The sequence below is a fragment of the Penaeus vannamei genome, chromosome 18 (assembly GCF_042767895.1).
Source record: "Penaeus vannamei isolate JL-2024 chromosome 18, ASM4276789v1, whole genome shotgun sequence".
Taxonomy (NCBI): Eukaryota; Metazoa; Arthropoda; class Malacostraca; order Decapoda; family Penaeidae; genus Penaeus; species Penaeus vannamei.
In genome coordinates this window covers 37,330,808-37,355,807 of record NC_091566.1, presented here as the reverse complement: position 1 = coordinate 37,355,807, position 25,000 = coordinate 37,330,808, and the positions used below count along the sequence as shown (strand labels likewise).

Sequence of the window (25,000 nt, the reverse complement as noted above, 5' to 3'; positions counted from 1 at the left end):
CCTCTCTCCTCCCCCACTTTCCCCTCCCCCTGGAACCCCTCTAGGAATCCCCTTTGGGAATGGAAAGATCGCATTGCTACTGCCGTCACCCCTCTCCCCTCTCTTCCCCCCTCTTCCCTCTCACCCCTCTCCCCTCTCCCCTCTCTTCCCTCTCTTCCCTTCCGTCTCCCTGTTCCTTACCCCTACCCCCTTCTTTATCAACCCCGTTTCCCCCCTTCTTCCTGCCCCGTCTTTCCCTTTTATTCCCGTTGCTTCACCCTCTCCCTTTCCCCTTTCCCTTCGCTGGTCTCTTTAAGATTCTCGTCCCTGTATTTCTCACTCTTACTACCTTATCCTTGTCTTTCTCACCCCCATTCTCCCTTATCCCCGTCTTTCCCACTCCTTTCCCCCTCTCCCCATCCCGTCCTTTCCCTCTCTCACCCTCTTATTCTTACTCCCCCTTCTCTCCCCCCCCCTCCTCCCCCGACCCGTCTCCATGCCTCTCACCCTGTTCCCCCGCTCACCCTTTTATTCTCACTCCCTCTTTCCCCCTCTCCCCGCCCCGTCCTTTCTCTCTCTCTCACCCTCTTATTCTCATCCCCACCCCTTCTCTCTCCTACCCCCTCCGACCCGTTTCCCTGCCTCTCACCCTCTTATTCTCATCCCCACCCCTTCTCTCTCCTACCCCCCTCCGACCCGTTTCCCTGCCTCTCACCCTCTTATTCTCATCCCCCTACCCTCTCCCACCCCCATCCCCCTGACCCGTCTCCCTGCCTCTCACCCTGTCTGGCTACTCTGCCTCCTTGTACCGCATCCCCCCGGGCTCACTAATCCCAATGCCCCCCCCCCCCCGCTGGAATATGCAGGTAGTTTTCCTCCATAAGATTAACAGTAGTTGAGGTGACGGTGGTCCTCCACTCATCCCCAGACGATCGTAGCACCAAGCCAAAAAATAAATAAAATAAAAGCAAGCCAGCCAAGCCAACTCAGCCAAACCAGCAAGCCTGCTAGCCAAAAATACCAAAAAATATATATATATATTTATATTTACATTTATATATTTATCTTAAACTTTTTAGCCCTCCAGATTTTACCCATCATAGCAACCGCAGCTAAAGACACTCCGCTTCTTTTTTTTCTTTTTTTTTTGAAGACAAAAGCTATTTTGATTTTTTTATTTCGTTCTTCCACCCGACCCCCCCTCCTCTCCACCACCACCACATATATATTTACTTGAATCTTTTTTTTTTTGTCTCACAGCCTCTCGCCCCTTTTTTGAAATAAAGGAAGAGATATGCCTTGATGCAACCCTCAGTGGAATGACTGTACAGAGTAGTTTTGATTTTAATAAAGTCTTTGCACTGTTCCCGCCTCACTAGTTGGCAACATGTAACATTTTTTCCCCCTTTCCACACATGCCCCTTCCGCTATATATACATTATTTTACATTAATTGCTACTTATTCTAGTATCTAAAAAAAAGATAGTAGTTTGCATAGTAGATCTTTCTTTTTATATATTTAAAAAACCGTCACATTTTCCACTTGTTATCAAGGAATATCGCCACAGTATTGCCCACAGTGGTTCCTTCGATTAAGCGTTGTACCAGTAAGGTTTCTTGTAGTGCTCACGGACAGGTAGTTGTGTGGGGCAGATTTATCCGTCTTGCAAATGCCTTTTTTAACCTTCCCTCTTAGTTCCTGGGTAGATCTTTGATTTTTTTTGTTGTTTTTTGTATGTAATGTAATGATAAGGGACCAGAGATTTTTTTGTTTTTGTGTTTGTGTATGTTTAAAGTCAAGGTTTTGAAGGTTCACTTGTTTTTTTTTCTCAGACTTTTTTTTGTTTTTGCCTTTTTATTGGTCAGATTTTAATTGTATTTGCTGTACATTGGTTATATTTTTTTACGAGGTAGTAGCAGTAGATTATTTTTCATTTTAAAGAATAAATTTTTATAGTCATGAGTTTGTTTCACAAGAAAACGAATCAGACCTTGCCTAGATCAGTTCCCAGAGTCACTTGCGAGAGTCCAGTAGAGCCGCCGCCGCCGCGCCACGACGACCCGAAGGCCCTCCTCTTGACCGCCTCTCTTGTCCTCTCCCAGCAGCACAACTCGCCCTACCTGGCCGGCATCCCGACGATGGGTAACTTCAACCCCTACATCGCCTCCTCCCCCGTCATGACGATGGGCATGACCGACGTGGCCTCGCCCATCACGGGGGTGGTGCCCCAGCAGGTGGTCACGGCTCAGAAGGTGCCACGGACCGACCGACTAGAGGTAAGGTCGCGCGAAGGGCTGGTCTCCCTCCCCCCCTCCCCCGCCCCCTCCCCACGAGCCCTCTCACACCCCCCCCCCCCAAACCCCTCACAACAACACGTCATTCGCCCTCACAGATCCTGCACTCTTTACATTCTTTTTTTTTTGCGAATATTTTTTTCGGATAAGCACACGCACACTCAAACACCCACACACACAACCAATCAACCAATCAATCAGTTATTGACAGTGACACAATCGCCCGCCCCAACAGCCCGCCTTCCCCTCGCCTTCCTCTCGCCCCTGTCATGATAGAGGTTAGATCAAGATGTAAGATTTCCTAAGGCAATGCTTTGTACCCACACCTATTGTTCCTTAAGCCTAGACCTACCTTGTATAGTGATCTGTTTACATGACTCTATGTATAGTTTATATTTTTTATACAATGTGTCTAATGTTTCTCTCTACCCATTTCTGTATTTACTGTCAGAAAGTTTTTTCTCATCCATATTGTTGTTACTGTTATTACCAAATTATGATTCTTGATATCATGATTATTATTATTGCCGCTTGAACTTTTTTCATGTACCATCCATTATTTATATACTTTTTTTTTTCCTTTTTATCTAAAGCTTATTTACAGCACTTGTAGGATGATAAGTTTGCTTGCTTTGCCCTTTTCCATTTCGTTGGTTGAAGGAGGGAAGGAGGGAGGAGGCACCTTACACACAGGCTCCCTCGCGCAGACGCAGGACGCAGCATGGGGATAGCATGTCGAAGTTAGAGCGAAAGAATTATGATTTTTGTTCATTCGCTCTCTCTCTCTCTCTCTCAATCTCTCTATGAGTTTTATGGTTTTATTGTATTTTTTTATGATCATTTGGGGGATCGTCTGCGTGACATAGGGCCCTGTGTAGCGTGCCCGCCCCCCCTTCACCTCCGAGAGAAACCGTAAGGCGTTGCTGGGGTTTATGGGGGGAGGGGGGGATTGGGAGGGAGCGAGAAGGGAGGGAAGGGGATGGGCAGTGTCTCCAATCGACCCCTTTTTTTTCCAATTTTTATTTCGGACTTTTTTCCCCCTAGACTTTCCTCCCCTCTCCCCTATTTTTTCCCCCTCTGCTGGACATTCTACTTCGTTCCATGCTTTCTTTCAGCGGGTTGTATGCCCCTCCCCCCCACCCTCCCCCTCCCTCTCCAACCTCCCCATTTCATCATTTTCTTCCACCCCATTTTTTTTAAAAGTCTTGCGATGGCACTGCCCCTCTCCCCCCTATCTATCCCCTCCTCCAGCCTTATCCCTCTTTCTTCCTCTCTCTCTTTCTCTCTCTTTCTCTCTCATTCTCTCTCACTTTCTCGCTTCCTCTCTACTTCTCAGTCTCTCCCTCTCTCTCCCCTCTCCAGCACGACTTTTTTTATATTATTTTTAACTCTAAAGTGAACAGCAAACCGGTTCTGTAGCCTGGATCACCTCCCCGCTGCATCCCTTTGTTTGCTCATCATTTCAGTGTTTTCTAGTTCAGAGGCAGAAGAGCTGCCGGGATTCTTTGGATTTTAAGTGTCTTGTATGAACAGCCCTCGCTCAATATTTTCATAATTGGATGTCACAAAGAATGATGATGGCCACGCCCTGTTTTTATTTATTTTTTTGATTTTTTTTTTTCGAATAAGGTGGGCTGATGAATTCACGGATCTTTATAGCCTTTTGTGATTTTTTTAAAAATTTAATTTCCGTGAAGGATATAAGTTTTGTAGATCTGATTCGGATCTTTTTTTTTTCAACTTTTTTTCACAATTTTTTTTTTCTTCCTAATGTACTGTCTCTCTCTTGTGTTCATGTGTTTCGGCGTTGTTGCCGGAGAGCAAAACAAGGCTATAAGGACGTGAAGCAACCGCGCGGCCATCAGTAGCGAGTATGCTGTATAGCTGTGATGAGGGGGTTGGGTCCGAGCCTCGCTTCTCACGCCTCACTCTTCACTCTTCACACTAGACGTTGGACACACTCACGCCCGCTTCAAGCATCTACGGCGCACTCTTTTTTTAAGCGTTATTTCAACGTCGCTTATTGAGCATATTGTATCGGATTAACCATAGAGTAACTGAGTGCACATTTTCTTTACTTACTTACATACTTACACGTACACACGCGCACGCACGTTAGGAGCGAGGCTCGACCAGCCACCTTATTGTCATGTCCTATCATTATCTATATTTATTTTATTTTCCAGTGGATTTGTAAATACTTTTTGGTGCTTGCTTACAACTATAATTTGTCTTCTTTATTTTTTATTTTGTTTTAGTGTTTTTTTTTCTTCTTAATTACTGTTATTATTATCGTTTTTAAGTTCCATTTATCATTTGATTGTCAACATTTTTCTCTTTCAGGCTGTAAATAAGAGTATCTCAAAATATGTTGAAAAAAAAAGTTGATCTAACCTAGCTTTTTCCATGTCATGTTCTGTCACTTTTGTCTCCACACTGACCCCCCTCCCCCCCTTTTTTATTATCTTTGTCTTTCTGTCTCATACGTAACATCTGTGTGTTTATTGTTATTATTATTATTATTATTATTATCTCCCAACTCACCCATACTTCTCTCCACTTTTCTTACCACTACCACTTGCGTATTCTTGAAATCTCGATTATATAACCTATTATTAATATTACCTCACTCCCCCCATGTGTCCAGCATTGGTTCTCTTGAGAAATAACACTTTTTTCCTACATATTTTTTATCGATTAATCAACAGCATTGGTATATATATATTTATTCCTCTGTTCAATTAATAGTTGATCTGCGTTTATTGCTCGTCAATTTAACACTTTTATGATGTTGCTTTCTCTAATTGCGCCTTTGACCGATTCTCATTCGTTTGCTAACAGTTTACATACTATAATTATCTTTGTTGAGATGATATTTTCGTACTCTTTTTGTTATTATTTATATACATTTTTTTCCTCCTTATTTTGTAATGAATGGAGCACTGATTTTTCAATGAATGTTACATTTATATTTAGAGACGTTGCATCGGCACTGTAAAACTAAATATTTTTTCTTGTAATAGTAAGTGTTTCAGTAGCCGTTTCCGCTCAGGACTCTCTCGAGTGTTGCCTGATGTACCCACGAGTTCCGCCCTGGGCACTTGTGACGCAGCGGCTGTTCTTAACATGGCTGCCACCACCTCCACCACCCCCTCCTCCGGGTATCCTCTCACGACCCCGCCCCCCTTCTGCTGTCATTTTATACCTGTAGAATTTTATGTAACGCTGTTGCATTGGACCTCCGCCCTCAACTCTCGCTCTAAGAGAGACGCGAATTCTGCGGGCGTGCGGGCGTGCGGGCAGCGTCGCCGCGGCGCCCAGCCCCAGCCCGGCGCCGCGCCTGTTGTGGCATGTGCGGCTGCTTGCCCCGAGCGCCGCCCGCGCCCCTTGGTGTCGAGAGGCGTCCAATCGCGCCCACAAAGACTCTCCGTGGATACATGTTTGCAACACTCCACCCATGGCCGGTTGTCTGCGCAGCAAACCTAACGCCCACACTTCTACCCACGCCCACACTTCCACCCACGCCCACACTTCCACCCACGCCCACACTTTCACCCATACCCACACTTCCGCCCACACTCATTAACAGCGACTCCACTCGCCCTCACTGCCGATGCCTCCGCCGCCCCCCCCGCCCCCGCCCTCCGAGCCAAGGCACTTGGGCGGCTCTCAAGGCCTCTCCCTGCGTCGGGTCACGAGACGCGGGCGCGTGACATGTCATTCATGGAACACGTCATGCGTTGATGCTCATGTCAGGTGTGTGTGTGTGTGTATGTATGTGTTTGTGTGCGTGTGTCTGTGTCTGTTTGTCTTTCTTTGCCTGTATGTGTATGTGTGTGTGCGTGTGCGCGTGTGTCTTTGTCTGTCTCTGTCTGTGTGTGTGCGTGTGTGCGGGCATTTGTTTGTGCGTTTGTGTATTTGGCAGTTTGTGTGCGAGCATGTGTCAGCATCTGTGTTTGTATGTTTGAGTGTTTTACCGTGACTGGAGATATATCTCACAACACACTCACTCACACACTCATTTACATACACGTCCATCGCCCCGCCCCTCCCCCTCCCCCAGGCGACAGATCCCGCCCCCTCCCCCCTCCCCCTGGTGAAGCCCCGGGCCCTCACCCCCCCCCCCCACCGCGGGAAGACATCCGGGTCTCAGCGGAGCTTTTCTCAAGCTCAAGCCGCAGGAGCTGGATGACGAGAGAAGGAGGCAGGGCGCGCCTACGCCGAGTCCTCCCGTGGGTGCCCCGCGGAAGGGCGTGCCGTGCCCTGTGACCGGCGGAATGTCGTTCGTGTGCCTCATGCCCCCGGCATACCCCATCCCTTCAGCTGAATGCACAGACGCCCCCTTTCCCCTCCGTGCACTAGGAGTGCTGATGCCTTCTTAGGTGTTAGGTGCCCCCTAGTTGTACCCTTGCCTCCTCTAGGTGCATTGATGCCCAGGTGTCTTAGGCGCCCCTCCCCCGTGTGCCAGGTGCCCCGCCCACTTCACTCAAGCACCCGCGCCTCGCTAGTGCTGCACCAGAGTCCACTCCCGCTCCCCGCTGTGCCGCCCGAAGGGATGCCTCGGCGCCCCTCCTGACATAGCTCTCCCGCTGTGTAGAGTCACAGGCCCCGACCCGCCCCGCCCCACGCCCGCCCCACACCCGCCCCTCCCCGCCCTCCAGCCATGACCGCCGCGCAGGTTTGCAGGCAGGCAACGGGCTCCTCCGCCGCTACTGCCACCTACTGCTTCTCTGCTGCTTGCCTGCTGCATGACCCTCAGTTGCTTGTACCATCTGCATGCTGCTTGCCTTCTTTGGTTGAATTGTCATCTTTGTTTCCTCGACCGAGGGCGGTGCCGGCAGGTGGTGCCGCGCGCACTCCGCCTGGCGGGCGCCCCCTCGCCCTAACACCCACACCTGACGCGCCGCCGGGCACCTAGACCCCGCCACTACCACCTCCACCACACCGCCTCCACCACTTTCACACCCCGCTCTGCCCTCTTCTTCCGCCCATCTACATGGTACGTGCTGCACACGGTCACCTCATCGCCCCCCCCCCTCCCTGCCCAGTTTAGTACCCCCTTTCTGATCCGTCACTGTGTGCTGTTGTTGTGGGCATTGCGTCTGGGTGCCCGGCTCTGTCGTCAACAACAACAAAACTAACTTTTTAAACGATGATTAAGATAAAAAAGATACAAGATTTTTTTCCACCAAGAGGCACGAGTGGAGGCCCAGCACTCAGGCCTCAGCTGACCTTCTGGCCTCAGCTGACCTCGGCCGCGCTCACTCTTTACCAAATGTTCATGAGGTCGGCGTCTGCAACGCGAGGGGGGAGTCCCCTTTGCTCATGTCTTTTCCATAACCGCTGCCTTTTTGCGGCGCCTTAGCCTTCCACCCAAAGGGATTAAGATTTTGATGATCGTAGGAGTAGTCCTCTTAAACGCCGTGTTGCAGATGCTAGACGTCCTCATACTTCCAGACCTGTTGTAAACCTGATCTCCTACACCCACACAAACGCTCCCACTCCACCCAAGGGCACCAGAATCCACCTTGCTCCACAGTCCACCTCCGTCACACCTTGCCCACGTCCCAAACAGCCCGAACATTGCCCTTTCCTTCCCCCACACCCTCCGCCCCACACCCTACGCCCCACACCCTACGCCCCACACCTCACACCTTCACCAGTGAGCCGCCAACTTGCCTACGTTTCCCCAGAAGCAAAATTACCTCCACATACCTCTGCGGGTTTCTCCTTCCACCAGCGTCGGGATGCAGCTTCTGACTTCTCTGTCTGCTGAGCGCTCTTGCTGTCTCTGCGTAGTGTACATTTTCTTCCAGGGATCCCTTGGAATCTTCCCTTTTTTCTTTACATCAACGTCTTTCGTCTCTTCTTTTTTCCTGTGCAAGACGCGTCTGTTGCAACGCATTCCAGTTAGGGGAAAATTCCACTTCTTCGACACGTACATTTCTAGAATCCCTTCATGAGTCATTCTTCGAATAGATCTCGACTCTCTACAGCTTCGTGGACTCTCTGATGTCTCTTGTTTTGACTCTCTCTCTCTCTCTCTCTCTCTCTCTCTCTCTCTCTCTCTCTCTCTCTCTCTCTCTCTCTCTCTCTCTCTCTGTCTCTCTCTCTCTTTTTTCATGTGTCGATTCTCCTTTTATACATTTGGATAAAACCTTCTGTTTAGCATCATTCCAGTTATCAAATTTTCCAGTTTGATCGCATAGTATTATATAAATTTGTTTCATCTCTTTCCTTCAAAAGAGCATTTCCTCTCTTCTCTTTGTCGTTGATGGATCAAAGTCCCTCTAGAGTGACGGTCACACTAGCTGCTTCCCGGCGCTCGTCGAAGGGACGCTCTCCAGGTCCTCCTTGCTCCTTCGTCAGGCACCCGCTCCCGACTCTGCCCTTCCTCTCCCGCCCCCGTTCCTTTTGATCCTGCCTGCTTCTCGAGATGTCCCTTCCCCTCCTTCCCCTCCTTCCCCTCGGCCCCCCTATCTCCCTTTCCTTTCCCTTTTATCCTGCCTGCTGCTCGAGATTGCCCTTCCTCTCGGCCCCTCATCTCCCTCTCCTTTCCTTTTTTATCCTGCCTGCTTCTCGAGATTGCCCTTCGACATTCCCCACCCTCGGCCCTATTCCTCTCTCCTCACCCTCTTGGAACAACCTTCCTCCTCCTGCCCGACACCCGACGCCCTGTCCCTTCCCCTTCCATCTCCTGCCCGACGCCCACCTCCTTCTCCCTCTCCCTTCCATCTCCTGCCCGACGCCCACCTCCCTCTCCCTCTCCCTTCCCCTTCCATCTCCTGCCCGACGCCCACCTCCCTCTCCCTTTCCCTCTCCCTTCCCCTTCCTCCAGCTGCTCCCCTCTTGCTAGCTGTCCCCTGGTTCTCTCCCGGTGTCTCCCGCCGCTGCTGGGTCGCCCGCTGTAGTCCGCTCTTCTGCCTCTAGGTATGCCGCGAGTTTCAGCGCGGCGCGTGCAAGAGGCCGGAGCAGGAGTGCCGCTTCGCCCACCCGCCCGATCACGTGAGCACGACAGACGAGGGCACTGTCACAGTTTGCATGGACGCTATCAAGAGCCGCTGCTCTCGTGAACCCTGTCGCTACTTCCACCCTCCCCCGCACCTTCAGGCCCAGCTCAGGGCGAGCCAAGGCCGCGCCGCACAACAACCCGTGGTAGGCACAACCCGCACACGCCACTCGCCCTCCCTAGCGCTACCTCCATACCTACCTACATCACCGCCCTTCCTGCCCTTCCTGACCACTTCTCTCTCTCTCTCTCTCTCTCTCTCTCTCTCTCTCTCTCTCTCTCTCTCTCTCTCTCTCTCTCTCTCTCTCTCTCTCTCTCTCTCTCTCTCTCTGTCTCTCTCTCTCTCTCTCTCTCTCTTTTCGTCTCTCTCTCTCTTCGTTTCTCTCTCTCTCTTCGTTTCTCTCTCTCTCTCCGTTTCTCTCTCTCTCTCTCTGTGTCTCTCTCTCTCTCTCTCCGTTTCTCTCTCTCTCTCCGTTTCTCTCTCTCTCTCCGTTTCTCTCTCTCTCTCCGTTTCTCTCTCTCTCTCCGTTTCTCTCTCTCTCTCTCTCCGTCTCATTTTCTCTCTCTCCCTCACTCTCTCTCTCTCTCTCTCTCTCTCTCCGTCTCTCTCTCTCTCTCTCTCCGTCTCTCTGTCTCAGTATCTCTCTCTCCGTCTCTCTGTCTCAGTATCTCTCTCTCCGTCTCTCTGTCTCAGTATCTCTCTCTCCGTCTCTCTGTCTCACTCTCTGTATCTCTCTCTCTCTCTCTCTCTCTCTCTCTCTCTCTCTCTCTCTCTCTCTCTCTCTCTCTCTCTCTCTCTCTCTCTCTCTCTCTCTCTGTTTTTTCCTCATTCATCCTTTCTTACTGGCCTGTTTTGTCTCTCTCACATGTCTCTTAGAGTCTATACGGTCCTTTCGTGAGGTTTTTTCTCACTACCTTTGAAATGTTATCTCTGTTATATGTTATACCTCTTAGAGGAATTATCTCTTTGTCTTTTACAATCATGAACTATCACTCCATAAGGTCACCTGCGGCCATGGTTGTCACTTTTTGTTTGTTTATGGAACCATTCTCATAGTGTAAGTCCTTCATATCATGGTCAGTTGACAACCATGCCTCCTCCCACATGGGGCACGTGCGTCCAGGGACCAAGGGGCTCTTGGTCCCTGGTGGGCGTGCCCCTCTGCCCCCTTCGCCCCCGCCCGCACGCGAGCAGCCCTGCTGAGCGCCCCACACGTAGTGCCCGCCACCATCCGCTGCTCCGCGCCGACCCTGCTAGCCCCTGCTGGCCTCCCTCCCCCTCCTCACAGGCTGTCGGGACGCTCCTGCTGGGCTCGCCTGGGCTCCTCACATTAGCCGAGATCTCAGTACTTGTTAAACCCGCCCTCCTCCTCCACCTACAGACAGCGGGTCGCCAGGAGAACGCCCGCGTGCGCTGTGCGGCCTACCACGCCCCTTCTGCAGGAGGCCTCAGCGCGGGTGTTCTCCTGGTTCCTGTAACCTCCTTACAGCCGCTACACTGTCGGAAAGCAAGCTTGGTGCGGAGACACGCTGGCTCAACCCACACCATCATGTGTATGATATTCATGGCGACAAGGCTAGACCACCACACTCAGCTCTTCAACACACCGAATCTCCCTCGGGAACAGATGCCTCGCGCGTCTCCCAACCTACATGGCCTTTGCCTCTTATTTTCTCTCTCTCTCCTTCATCTCGTTCTCTCCTCCCTTTCTCTCTGTCTCTCGTTCTGCACATATTGCCCACCGGCGAGCAGTTTTCTCCCACCTTCTCAGTCGGCACAAACCGCGTTTGTGTCGCTTGGCTCCCGGCTGCCCCGGCGCCCGCACGGCCCGCCCCCAGCGCCCCCGCCCGCCGCACGCCCTCGCCCGGACTCAAGTAATCGCCTATGTTGAATCCCGCATGCCAGGCTCCTTGCACGTCGCGCCCTCCGTCAGAGGGTGAGCGTCGGGCCCTCAGTGCGGCGGGCGGCGGCGCGGAGGCTCAGTGCCGTCGGGGCGCCTCCATGGCCGGTGTTTAAGAGATCCTGAGAGCAGACGGTTTACCCGCCGTGGGTCTCCCGCGCCGAGACTCTCCCAAAAATACTTTTTATTCCAAATTTTTATTTATACTCATATATATATATATATTTATATATGCAAATGACAAGCCCAGATAGGATATATCTTCTCTCCTATGCGAGGACGAATGGAGGATTCACTATGCTCGATTTGTACCATTTCGTACATGATGATGTATAATTGCAACGATGTTTCTCTCCAATCCTTTTACCCTTTATATTATAACTGATATTTATGAGCGTTTTTCTCAAAGAAGCCGTTTCTTTACACCCTTTTTATTCCTCCACTTCTGTATGTTTTGTTATATTCCAACTGGACGGTGTCAGTGCCAGCCACCCGCCCCTGGCACCCTGGCACCCACACCCTTCCACCCCTACCACACCCCCACACCTCGTCTGCAATGTCTTCTCTGCCTGTCATTATTTTTCTGTCTATTATTGTATTATTATCACCTCCCCATCCACCTCCTTCTCTCCCTCCCTCTCTCTCTATCCCCCCCGACCACTCTTTTCGTTTTTTTTATTTATTTTGGCCCCTTTAACCCTACCTCTAACCCCTCCCCGAGCATCGTAGTTTCCAGGACAGTATAGACTGGAACCGAGGCACTGTTGCAGCAACCACCGAAGATCCTCGGACTCAGCAGGACACTCTAGCTGGATCAGGGAATGCCTTCAACAGCCTCCTGCACAAGCCGTCTTCCAGCTAAGTCCTCACTTAGCCAGTAGCTCAGTCTCAGGGGACCACTTTCTGATTTGTCACCTCATATATATGTATATTTATGTATATGGATATACATGAATATATATGTATTCTGTATGTTTATGTATTATATATATATATATATATATATATATATATATATATATATATATATATATATATATATATAAAGCATACATACATGTGATTATATTTTTTTACATTATGGGCATGTACTGAAATTAGGTACTAGTGTAGTCATTTCCTTTTTTACACTAATTATAGGTTGTGAATGCACGCTGTCAACTGAACATTTTGAATTACGTGAAGGAAGAACCATTTTTTGAGTACCTTTAGTGTAAAGCTTGTCCTAGGATTTAGATAGTAAACCAGTCCAGCTCTTTCTGTGTGTGTGCGTATGACGTCACACCACCCACTGTGACATCCTTGTGTTCTCGTTACGTGTTACTTGTAGTGTAGCTGATCACTGCAGACACTTTTGTTGTTGTTGTTGTTGTTGTTGGCCCAGTTTGTTCAGGGATGGTACGTGATTGAAGCGAGGAAGACGGAGGAAATTGTTCCATGCTATGGTTAATGGAAAAGTAGGGAAAATTGGTATAAATCGTTGGGGACTTGGCGAAACTTTCTATTTTACTTTTTTCTTTCTTTCTCGGTCTCTCTCTCTCTCTCTCTCACTCACTCTCTCTCTCTCTCTCTCTCTCTCTCTCTCTCTCTCTCTCTCTCTCTCTCTCTCTCTCTCTCTCTCTCTCTCTCTCTCTCTCTCTCTCTCTCTCTCTCTCTCTCTCTCTCTCTCTCTCTCTCTCTCTCTCTCTCTCTCTCTCTCTCTCTCTCTCTCTCTCTCTCTCTCTCTCTCTCTCTCTCTCTCTCTCTCTCTCTCTCTCTCTCTCTCTCTCTCTCTCTCTCTCTCTCTCTCCCTCTCTCACCTTCTCCCTCGCTCTCTCTCTCTCTTATTCTGTTGGATGCATTTTGTTTCCCGTTATTCTTTATTCTTCCTCGCCTCCGCCTGTCCTGAGGGAGAGGAAGTTTCGCTGCAGCTCTAACCCTTTCACATCTCGAAGTTATTGCCATTTGTCTTCGTTTTCTTCTTCCATTTTCTATAATGCTTGTCCTCCCTGCCTCCCGCGATTCTTTAATTATTCATCGTTCCGCGGTCTACTTTTTTATTCTTCTTTTTTCTCCATCTTATTGTTATTTTCGATACGGATTTTGCGGATTTTTCTTCTTCTTGGTTATCTTCTCCTTCTTGTCCACCTTCTCTTTCTTCTACATTCGTTGTAGAAAGACAAGAAAGAGACAAGAAGCCATTTTCTTCCCATCTTTCTCCTTCTCATCTTTCGTTCTCTCCTCCTTTCACGCCTTCTTCGCAATAGGATGATCTTTCATGTGTGGAATTCATGACGAACAGATTGCAACAGGAACAACGAAGGGAGGAACAAGAAAACATACGACTATGCATATTCGCGTGTGTTTTCTTGTTCCTCCCTTCGTTGTTCCTGTTGCAAGATCTTTCGAAGGAAGGAAAGCCACAAGAAAGACTCAAAAAAGCCATTTTCTTCTCGTCTCTCTCCTTCTCATCTTTCGTTCTCTCCTCCTTTCACGCCTTCTTCGCAATAGATCTCCCTCATCTACTGGCGCGACGTACAGGATCTCGAGCAAAGGAAAACCACAAGAAAGACTCAAAAAGCCATTTTCTTCTCGTCTCTCTCCTTCTCATCTTTCGTTCTCTCCTCCTTTCACGCCTTCTTCGCAATAGATCTCCCTCATCTACTGGCGCGACGTACAGGATCTCGAGCAAAGGAAAACCACAAGAAAGAAAGAAAAAAAAACGGTTATGAGGCCTTCGTTGCCATCCGAAGCATTTTCTCGCAGCCAATAGCCAGCGAACGTCCATCTTGAAGAGCTCTCTCTCCTTCGTTCCTCATCTTCCTGTTGCAGGCACGTCATGCAAGGCAGGCGGGCAGGCAGGAAGGCAAGCGCGGCCGTCCATTTTAGGCTTGGGATTTTTTTTTTATCTTTTTTTATTCTTATTCTCTTTTCATATCGCGTGTATCAGTGGGGTTGGCGTATTTTTTGGAGTATTTAATCGATTCTTCTTTATTTTTGTTGGTCTTACGCGGTTAAAGTCTTTTTTATCTTCTTTCTTTTTTAGGGGGTGCAGGTAGGATTTGTTTTTGTAACTTGTAACCAGATAATTTTCTATATTATGTTTGGCCGCCGTTTTCGAGATATTAAGAAAATAAATTTCATTAATACTGTCACCGTTTCACGCAAGCGAGCCCCCCCCCTACATCTTCCTTTACCCCCCCCCTCGATAGCCACCCCCACCCCCCTCGATAGCCATCATTTTCTCACGGCGGTAAATATTTCTTTTGAAAAAAAAAAAAGATACAATGAGTTGGCTTCTTTTATTTTTATTTTTTTACTTTTTTTTCGTTTTCCGAATGCGCGTTTTCTTTCGAGATTTTTGTCTTGGCGACACTTCCTTCCTCCCCGACAATTTTTTTTTTCGCTTCTCGTATTTTCCCTCCTTTGTATTCCTCCGCGCGGAACAAGTTATTCTCGTTTTAATTTCTGATGAATGAAGTTTTGGGCGTGGGCCGGAGTTCGTTCACTCATGCTAAGTAGTTCTTTTTTTTCTATTCCGAATTTTAGTTTGGGGTTGAGTACGAAATGGCTAGAGTCCGTTATAATGAGTTTTGGTTATATTTATTTATTTTTTAATCATCTTTTTTGCGCTTTCGAACGCGATGGAACGTATTTTATTGTAGCTTCCTTCGTTTCTGTTGTTTGTGGCTTTATAAGTGTTTTATAGTATATTTATTATGTTTCAAATATGAAAAGGGTTATGCGGGAAGAGCCATAAATTCCTCTCATTTAAAGGATTGTCAACGAAGAAACTTTTCACAATGCGACAGAGCTAATGGGGCTCATCCGTACGAAAAGGGGGACTCGATAAGCAAACGACTTCATTAAAAGGGGGTCCGTCCAGCGTCTCGACTCGTGGGTTGAAGTGTCAGCTGAAAGAATGGCAACGGTGGATGAACGCCTGCTGAAAGAATAGGAACGCGGTATAATCGTCTGTAAAAAGAATAGTAATGCAGAATAAGGGGTACTTGAGAGTATAAACAGAATAAAGAATAGAAAGAATAGAAACGTGTGTGTCACATGAAAGAATAGAAAAAAATGGAAAAAAATAGTAACATTGTTAGTGTCACACGAATGAATAGAAACTTAATAAGCGTCCGTTGAGAAAGATTTAAAAAAGAAAACGTTATTAGTGTTGCATGTAAGAATAGAAACACAAGAGTACGCGGTAGTTGAAAGAATATGAACACGTGCCACGAGAAAGAATGTGAACACGGAATAAATGTCATTTTGATAGATGTTGAATATATAGTCAGAGCGAGAAGCGTCTTGTGAGTTTGGAATAACCTTTAAAAAAAATATTTCCATTTCTCGGTAAATAATTGGTATTTGGTTTTTATATTTTAAACAATTCAGTTCGAGATTTTTTTTTTATAAATAGATACATTTGTAAAGTTATGTTTCACATATTTATGGGGGGAAATATAATCCCCTTCAAGATTTTTCCGTAGAAACGATCAAAGTCTCAAAGACTTTTTTTCAATTTAAAGTTCTATAGATTATATTTCAACTGCAATGGCTTAAGTTTTTTTTTTTATCGTATCAAAGCTATCATTATTTGTCAGCTTTTTACGTATGTAGACATTTTTGTTGTTATTGATGCATGTGTGTGTGTATGCGCGCGCGTTTATGTGTGCGTGTATGCGTGTGCACTCGTACTTGCGTGCGTATGTGTGCGTGTATGTATGTGTTTGCACGCGCGCGCCCGCCGTAATAAACCCGGACAGCTGATATGGTGCCACGCCCTCGGCCCCCGCCTCAACCCCGCCCTTCACATCATATAGAAATAGGTGACTTTGGCGGCCAGCGGGCGAGGGGAGACGCGGCGAGGGAAGAGGGGAAGAGTGGGAAGCGAGGAGAGAGGAGGAAGGAGAGGATAGGAGGAGACGACGACAACGAGGAGGAGAAGGAGGAGGAAGAAGAGGGATCTGTAACTGTCTGGATGTGATGTCATGTATGACGTCACGGCGGCTATTGATCACTATAGCGTTCCCCTCCCACGGCCGCTAGCTTAAGGTGACGTCACAACGACCCGATATGGCTTGTTATTCTGGAGAGGGAGGGAGTGGGGGGAGGGAGAGGCGGAGGAGGAAGAGGGGAAGAAGAAGAAGAAGAAGAAGAAGAAGAAGAAGAAGAAGAAGAAGAAGAAGAAGAAGAAGAAGAAGGAGAAGGAGAAGGAGAAGGAGAAGGAGAAGGAGAAGGAGAAGGAGAAGGAGAAGGAGAAGGAGGAGGAGGAAGACCCGAGGAGTGGAGAAGAAGAAAGAAGAAAGAAGAAGGAGGAGGTAGCCAAGGAGCCCTCCCCCTCACCCTATCCTACTCCTCCACCTCTCTCCTCCTCCCCCCCCCTCCCCCTATCCCCTCCCGACGTAGTAGCTCCGTCGTAAATTTGTGTTCCAGGAAGATCCCCAGCTGGTCCGCCGCCCGCCGTGAGTTGGTGGGGACGCCGATGACTTCATTCCCTTTTACGGGCGTGGAAGAGCTGGTGGATGTCAAGGGATAATGCGCCGGGGGTTGGGGTGATGCGCCGTGTCTGCTACGGGTGGGCGTGAGTGCGGCGGGCGGTTGCATACGAGGCGTGCGGGTGCGTGCGGGTGCGAATGGGCGTGCATACGGGTTGTGGGGATACTCATTCACTCACTCAAGGGATATTCACTCATTCACTTACTTATTCACTCACTCACTTACACGCACACTCACTCACTCACTCACTCACTCGCCCACTCACTCACTCACTCACTCACACACACACTCTTTCACTCACTCTTTCACACACACACACACACACACACACACACACACACACACACATACACACACACCTACAAACACACATACACACACACCTACAAAAACACACACACACACGTACAAACACACACACACCTACAAAAACACACACATACACACACACGTACAAACACACACATACACACACACGTACAAACACACACATACACACACACGTACAAACACACACATACACGCAAACGCAAACACACATGGGCACACGCTATTCATGGAAGGATATACTTGAGCTTTGTATGTGAATAGCAGGTTTTATTACGTCCGTTACAGGCTCGATAAGCTTTCTGGATCATCTGGTCCCCCCGTAGCATAGCACGCACGCAAACCCGGAGATGTCTGCATCCTTTCTCATAATTCAGGGAATATAATGGCCTACCGAGTTCCTGCCCTCTTCTCTTCTTCCTCTTTCTCCTTCTTCGCTTTCGCCTTCTTCTCCTCCTTCTACTCCTTTTCCTTCTTCCTCTTCTTCCTCTTTCTCCTTCTTCGCTTTCTCCTTCTTCTTCTCCTCCTCCTACTCATTTTCCTTCTTCTCCTTCGCCTTCTCGCCCCCGTGTCTTCTCGCCCCCGTGTCTTCTCATTATCTGTGCGTTGCTTTCGTCTCTCGTTCGGTTATTTGATTTTTTTAAAATTTGTCTGTGGATTGTTCTTTTTTTATTATTATTCTTTTTCGTTCTCGTCTTCCTGTCTTTTAACCTCTTGTCTTCTTCCTTTTCCTGATTCTTTGGTTTCTTTTCCTTCACGTACTCCTCTTCCAACTCTTTCTCCTCCTCCTCTTCGTTTTTCTCTTCCTCTTCCCCCTTCCTTCCTCCTCCTCCTCTCTTCCATCCTCACTCGTGTCTATCAACTCCCCCCTCTTCCTCCTCCTCTTCCATCTTCACTTGTGTTTATCAACTCCCCCCTCTTCCTCTTCCTCCTCTTACGTTTCCTCTTCCTCTTCCTCCTCTTCTACCCTCACCTTATTTCACTCGTTACTCTGAAGGGGAAAAGGGAGGGGAAAAGGGAGGGGGGAGGGGCGAGAGGGGGGTGTCGTGCAAGTATGACGAGGCGTTGCAGTGGTGTTTCCCGGAACTGTGACGCTGTGACGGCGTGCTTGCGAAGGATCGAGTGCCACGTCACCATCTTCTGTGTCGGATACGGCGTAGACATCGGCACGAATCGGGTCGGCCGCGCTCTGTTTCTTTTGTGTGTTTATCTGTCAGGCGTCTTTGTGTTCTCACCTATTTTCCTCCTCCTCTTCTCCTCCTCTCCTCTTATCTTCACCCCCCTCCTCCTCTTTCTCCCTCTTCTCATCCTCCTCCTGTATCCACGTTCTTATTCCTTCTCCTCTCCCTCTCCCTCCTCCTCCTGTTCCTCCTCCTCCTCGTCCCCGCCCCCTCCCATCTTATCTTCATCTCCTCCTCCTCCTACGTCCACTTTCTTCTCTTCCTCTTCTGCATATCCTGCTAACCAGTAATTGATTCATTTGTCGGTAATTGGTGATAATAACGCATAATTGACAGTAATGGATGCGTCAATGATTGGGTCCTGCCTAATGTGACTGATTGGGGGTGAGGATTAGGGGGGGCGGGGGCAGGTCTGTTTACGGAGGGGGGTGGAGGGGGGTATAGAGAGAGTAAGTGCGAGGGAGAGAAGGAGAAGGCTAAGAGAGGGGGCAAGAAAGGACGGGGAGGGCGGGAGAAGGAGAGGATGAGGCGCAGAGGAAGAGAGGAGAAGAAGATGGGGTTGATAAACGGTGATAGGGATAGCTTGGAGATCTCCCTGCTTGACAAGTCCTCTCTGCTTGTCGAGTCCGCCTGCTTGCTTGCTTGTGTTCCCGTCCCTCGTGTTTAGCGGCCGAGAGCCTCTGAGGGGGAGTCGGGCCGTCGCCCCTTCGTCGCCCCTCCGCCGTGCCGTCCCCCCCCCCCCTCCTTCCTCGCGGCTCGTTTCCGGGATGCGTCTGGGAGATGATCAAGGATGCTGGCCGTGACCGCGTCTGTTGTGGCAGGATGAAGGAGGAGGGAGGTGAGGAGAAACCCCGGAGGCTTCCTCGGGGCGGGGCTTTGTGTCTGGGAGAGTGCTTGTTGCGGGCGCGCGCGTGCCGGTCGCTTTTATATTCGGTTTGTCAAGGGCGGAGGGATGGGCGCGGCCGGCGAGTCCGCGAGTGCTTGCGCGTCTGTGCGGTCGGTGTCCTCTTGAGATGGAGGACGCGATATCCTTCCAGGGATTCGGGCTTTCCTCCGCGGTGTTTCCTCGCCTTCCCTCCCTCGCGCGACCGCTCGGCCGGAATCCCCAGACCCCGAGCGCGCCGACGCCCAGCCAAGTCCCCGTAATAGATAAGTGGCCGTAATACGCGAGTGGCCGACGGAGAGATCGCGTCCGACGGCGCGACGGCCAGCGCCATTGTGCGTGTTTATGTGCGCCTAATGCATGTAATTCCCCTCGAGGAAGGCCCGGCCGCCGCGCACAAAAGCCCGAGGAATGGAGCAGGTCGGCGCGCGTGCGGGCGGCCTGCGAGAAGAATACTAATTGGGCGTCGCGGGGAGCGGGCGGCGAAACCCGCGTTCTCGGAAGGAGGAGCGAGCGCGCCACCGCCCGACGCCCCCCCCTCCCCCCGCCCTCGCTTTCCTCGTCTTCCTCCTCGTCTTCCTCTTCGTCAGGCCAGATTGGCACCGAAGGAAAAAGGAATCGGTTCATTAAAATTTCACGGGCGGCGGGCAGCAATGAGTGCCAGGGATCTTGGCATCGCCCGTCCCGCTGGGGGTCGTGGCACCGTGAAGCCCTTAATTTAGAGTTATTGACATTGAAAATGAAGATAAGCTACTCGACGACAGGAGACGGGTGGGTAAGTGCGGGCGGGCGGGCGGGCGGGCGGGCGGGAAGCAGAATTGCGCGCCGAATGGCACTTGGCTTTTATATTCTTTCTCGTTTTTGGACGCATTTTATTCCTTTTTCGCTAAGGTTTTATTATGAATTTATGTATATTGATTGAGAGGTAAATCGATAGTTATATGTGTATATATATGTATGTGTGTGCGTGTGTGCGTGTGCGTGTGTGTGTGTGTATGTGTATGTGTGTGTGTGTGCGTGTGTGTGTGTGTGTGTGTGTGTGTGTGTGTGTGTGTGTGTGTGTGTGTGTGTGTGCGTGTGTCTGTATGAGTCTGCATGTGCGTGTTTCGTTTCCTCCTGTGCATCCCCGTTTCGCCGATTCGCAACAAGAAGCACGTTTCACCTCGTCTTTGAAAACAGTGCCACAGTGCCACATCATTAAAAGCACCCTCGATGCTCACTCTTCGGCACTCGAGCGCCCTCCCCCCTCCCCCTTCTACCCCCACCTACCCCTTCCCCTACCTCCGAAACTCATGGGCATGTGGGGGGGGGGGGAGGGGGAGGGGAGAGCATCCAACGCCCTCCCCTCTCCCCTCCCTCCTCCCCTCCCCTCCCCTCCCCTCTCCCTTCCCTTCCCTCCCCTCCCCTCCCTCTCCCCTCCCCTCCCCTCCCTCTTCCCCTCCCCACCCTCCCTCCTCCTCACCCTCCCCTCCCTCCCCTCCCTCTCCCCTCCCTTCCTCACCCCTCCCCTCCCCTCCCCTTCCCTCCTCACCCCTCCCCTCCCCTCTCCACCCCTCCTCACCCCTCCTCTCCCCTTCCCCTCCCCTCCCTCAGCAGTTTTGCAACATAGGTTCCACATTGTGAAGCTGGAAACTCCATTTAAAAGCTCGACTTCGGTTATTATTAATTTGTAGTGCGTGCCGTAGCTAGGTGGAGTGGCCGGGCTGGGGGGGTGGGGTAAGGAGGGGGGGGGAGACGGGGAGAGGGGAGGACGAAGGGAAGAGAAGGGAGGGGAAGGGAGTAGACCGAGGGTAAAGGGTTCGGAAGGGGAAAAAAAGAGGGTTGAGGGAAAGGGGGAAGAGAGGAGGAGGAAGTGTAGAGGAAGGGAAGGAGAAAGAAGAGGCGGGAAAGGAAGAGGAAAGAAGGGTAGAATGAGGGCAAAGGACAAAGGAGGATTCAGGGAGGAGAGGCGGAAGATAGGGGAAGAGAAGAAAGGAGGAAAAGGAGGGAGAAGAGAGAGGTGAGAGGGTAAGAGGGGAAGAAGAGAGAATAGAGAAATATAGAGGGTCAAGAGAGAAATAAAGAGGAGAGGAAGAGAAAAGAGAAAAGCGAGGAGGAGAGGGAGGTAGAAAAGAGAAATGAGAGGGACAGGGAAGGAGAAGAGAGAAGTGAGAGAGGGGGATGGAGAGGGAGAGAGAGAAGAGGTCGAGCGAAGGGGAAGGGAGGGAGGGAGGGTAGGAGGAGGGGGAGCCGGACCGGGTATGTTCCAGGGACTCGGCGCCGGCTAATGGCTTCTCTCTGTACTCTGCAAGATTAAAGTGGTATTACTGACCGCCCCGGAATTGTGAGGAACGACGTGTAGTTGGGCAGGAAAAGGCAGTGCGGCGCGCGGGTTGGCGGCGGGAGGTGGGGAGCTACCTTTCGCGCTGGGAGGGAGGGAGAAGGGGGAAGGAAGGAAGGGAGGTAGCTACCTTTCGCGCTGGGAGGGAGAGGAGGGGGGGAAGGGAGGAAAGGGGAGGAGGGAGAAGGGGGAAGGAAGGAAGGGAGGTAGCTACCTTTCGCGCTGGGAGAGGGGGGGGGGAAGGGAGGAAAGGGGAGGAGGGAGAAGGGGGAAGGAAGGAAGGGAGGCGAAGAGCTACCTTTCGCGCTGGGAGGGAGGGGGGAAGGAAGGAAGGGAAAGAGGAAGGGAGGCAGCTACCTTTCGCGCTGGGAGGGAGGGAGGAGAGAGGAGGGAGGCAGGGGTGAGGGGGAAGGAAGGAAGGGAGAAGAAAGGAAGAGAAGCAGGGGTAGGGAGGAGGAAAGGGGAGACAGGGAAGAGGAAGGGAGACAGGGGGAGGGGAGGCAGGAGACGGGAGGAAGGGAGGATGAAAATAAGGAGGTGAGGAAAGAAGAAAGGGCACGATGAAGAACGGGAAAGGAAGGAGAAGGAGGAAAAGGAAGGAAATGAGAAAGAGGAAAGGCGGAGGGAAAGGTCAAAAGAGAGGAAGCGAAGGAGGGAAGAGGGAATGGGGCGATTAAAAAATCATGCAAGCGCACAGGGTTAGAGAATCGTGCAAAGTAAGGTCGGGTGGGGGGGAGGGGGTGGTAGGCAGAGGGGGTAAAAGATCATGCAAGGGAGAGAGGATCAGGCAGCGAGGGAGAGGGTGAGAGGGAGGGAGAGGAAGGATTAGGATTGAAATGTTGGACGGGGGTGGAGGAGAGAGGAGAAAGAGGGAGAAGAAAAAAAAAGAAAAAAAAGGTAGAGAAGGAAAAGAAAAAGAAAAAGAAGGAAGAAAGGTAAAGTGAATCTTCGGAATCGCTTGATAAACTCGCGAAAACCCTGTGTCTTCGGATCTTAAAAGCCTTCTACGAGTTCCAACTTCTAAAAGCTGGTAGTGGTTGGTTTCCGAAGGACTCTCCTCTCTCTCTCTCCCTCGCCTTCTCCTTCTCTTTCTCCTTCCCTCCCTCTTCCCCTTCAACCACTGATCCTCTTCCATCTTCCCCTCCCATCTTCCCCTTTCCCACTCCCTCCCTCCCTTTCTTCCTCCACTGTTTTCCCATTCCCTCCCTCTTCCTCCCCTTAACCCCTCCCATCTCCCCCTTTCCTCCCTCCTTCCCTCTTCCTCCCTTCCCCACTCCCTCCCTTCCTATCTTCCCTTTTCTCCCTCCCTCCTTCTTCCGCCCCTTCCCCACTCCCTCCCTCCCTCCCTCCCTCTTCCTCCCCTTTCCCACTCCCTCCCTCCCTCTTCAGCCCCTTTCCCACTCCCTCCCTCCCTCCCTCTTCCTCCCCTTCCCCACTCCCCTCCCCCACCCCTCCCTCCCTCCCTCTTCCGCCCCTTCCCCACTCCCCACTTCCCACTCCCCGCCCGCCATCCAGAGCAAAGGGGTCGCGATGTGCATCCAATACGCCGGGCGAATCTGCTAAACATTCCTGCTAACTTATTTTCCAATATTTTATCCCCGTCTCGATGGTCTGACTGCTTTGTCATGGTTGCTGGTGATGCAGTAGATCGGGGATGTAGTTCTTGTCGTGGGGGGAGAGGGAGAGGGAGGGAGGGAAAGGGGGAGAGGGAGGGAGGGAAAGGGGGAGAGGGAGGGGGGAAGAAGGGAGAGGGAGAGGGGAGGGAGGTAGGGAGGGAGAGAGAGGGAGGGAAAGGGGGAGAGGGAGAGGGAGGGGGAGGGAGTGAGAGAAAGGGAGAGGGAGGAAGAGGGGGAGGGAGGTAGGAAGGGAGGAAAGGGGAGAGAGGGGAGAGGGAGGGAGGGAGAGGAGAGGGAGGAGGAGGGGGAGAGAGGGAGGGAGGGGGAAGAGGGAGGGAGGAAGGGAGGAGAGGGAGAGGAAGGGAGGGAGGGAGGAAGGGGGGAGAGAGGGGGAGAAGGAGAGGGAGGGAGGGAGGAGGAGGAGAAGGAAAGGAGGAAGAGGGGGGAGGGAAGAGGGAGGGACAGAGATAGAGATAGATTAGAGTTGTTGGGATGATAGGATGTTATGACATAAAAGTTTGAACAGATGTCATTGACTGAGATAAAACCGGATATGTGAAAAAATGAACTGCATTTCCTCTTTTTCTCTCTCTCTCTTTTATCTATTCCTTCATATCTCCGCCCCAAATATGCACCAAATCCACCATGGAAAAAAATCAAACTTTTTTTAACACCATAATACTTTAAATAAAAAAGAGAAAACCGAAAACAACGCGTTCTTTACCATACAGATCTTGGTAATGAAACCGACCTTGCGTTTTCTATAACACCCTAAGTAATGGTGGAAAAGAACGAGAAATGAAAGGGAATGAGAGAGAGAGAGAGAGAGGGAAAAAAGCATTCCGTATGACCTGTGCTGGTGTATTAACCTTCAGCTGGAAAACAGATAAAACGATAATTGTGATTGCAACATTGATTGAATTTGTGCCGGCCCAAGTATTTTTTGTTTTATTAATTTGATTATTAGTAACTTGACGGGATGGGGGGCGGGGTTGCTAGAGGGCAAATTATAATTTCATTTCCATTGTTATTATTGTGATTAATGGTATTATTATTGTTCCTTTTTCTGGTCATTATCCCTCATCTCTAAAAGGGAAACGAGGATAGTTAGAGATATAGAGTTTTTAGTTGTCTTTTTAAAAAATCGTAACTGCTTTCTTTCATTAACTTATTTTTTTTGTTATCACATCCCCTAGTTTACCTCAAATTGCTTTGGAATGCTCCCCTTACGCATAGCACTGTAATATCCTCTCCATAAAGAAACCCTTTGTCTAAACGCACGAGATACAATGTCATTACGCACGTTATATCAGACCAAATTGTGGGATATTTAGGAATATCCCATAAAAAGACGGTTTTCAGCCGCATTCTCCCGGAATTATAATGATTTATTTCGTTATGCTATTATCCCAAAATAACAAGAAGTAAACAGCGTTTACATGTCTTGAAGACTCCAAGATGGCGGCCGTGGTAATGTTTGCCCTCGAGGCTTGGCGGGAAATTCTGTACGCGTTGTGTGTAGTGGCATCGGTTTATATCCGCGTAATCCTGAGATGTTATCGTTTTATACCCAATTTGACCATAACGTTATTGCTGGGTTTGGTTTGTAAACCATATTTGATTCGTATTGAGTATCCATTAACGGCGGCCGTAATGCAGAGTTCGCCGGTCATGAAACCTACCCGCTGGCCGCCATGTTGGTTGCGCGCCACTAGGGAGAGCACTGCGGACTTCTTCCAGAATCTTCTCTCCGTTTGGAAATGTTATTACACCTCGTTATAGGTGCTGTGTTGATCCTCGAGCAAGAAGACGTTTTATAAATATCAATCTTTTGCGAAAAGAACCGGCGTGATTCTGTTGGCATTAGCGGGGAGTCGAGGAGAAGTGATAGGGTAAACAGCCAATAATTACATCTGCAGCGTACGAAGTGGCCAGTTCGTGCGAACAAGTAACTAAGCCTTTCCCGCAATGAGGTCGAGGATCGCATACACTCGGGCGCGATAATCGA

The 25,000-nt window shown here is 50.1% G+C and overlaps 1 protein-coding gene across 24 annotated transcripts in view; it reads left to right on the top strand.

Annotated features, from left to right (window-relative positions):
• The window catches only part of LOC113808002 (muscleblind-like protein 1), a 575,352-nt gene that overhangs the window by 484,439 nt on the left and 65,913 nt on the right, over window positions 1-25,000 (top strand). For 8 of the 24 annotated variants that reach the window (XM_070133286.1, XM_070133283.1, XM_070133280.1 and 5 more), the window contains one exon: window positions 2,083-2,256. In XM_070133286.1, coding sequence (XP_069989387.1) covers window positions 2,083-2,256 — 174 coding nt within the window. Of the gene's footprint in view, window positions 1-2,082; window positions 2,257-9,204; window positions 9,430-25,000 lie in introns of all 24 variants that reach the window. The other 16 variants (XM_070133277.1, XM_070133274.1, XM_070133269.1 and 13 more) reach the window with 3 other exon arrangements.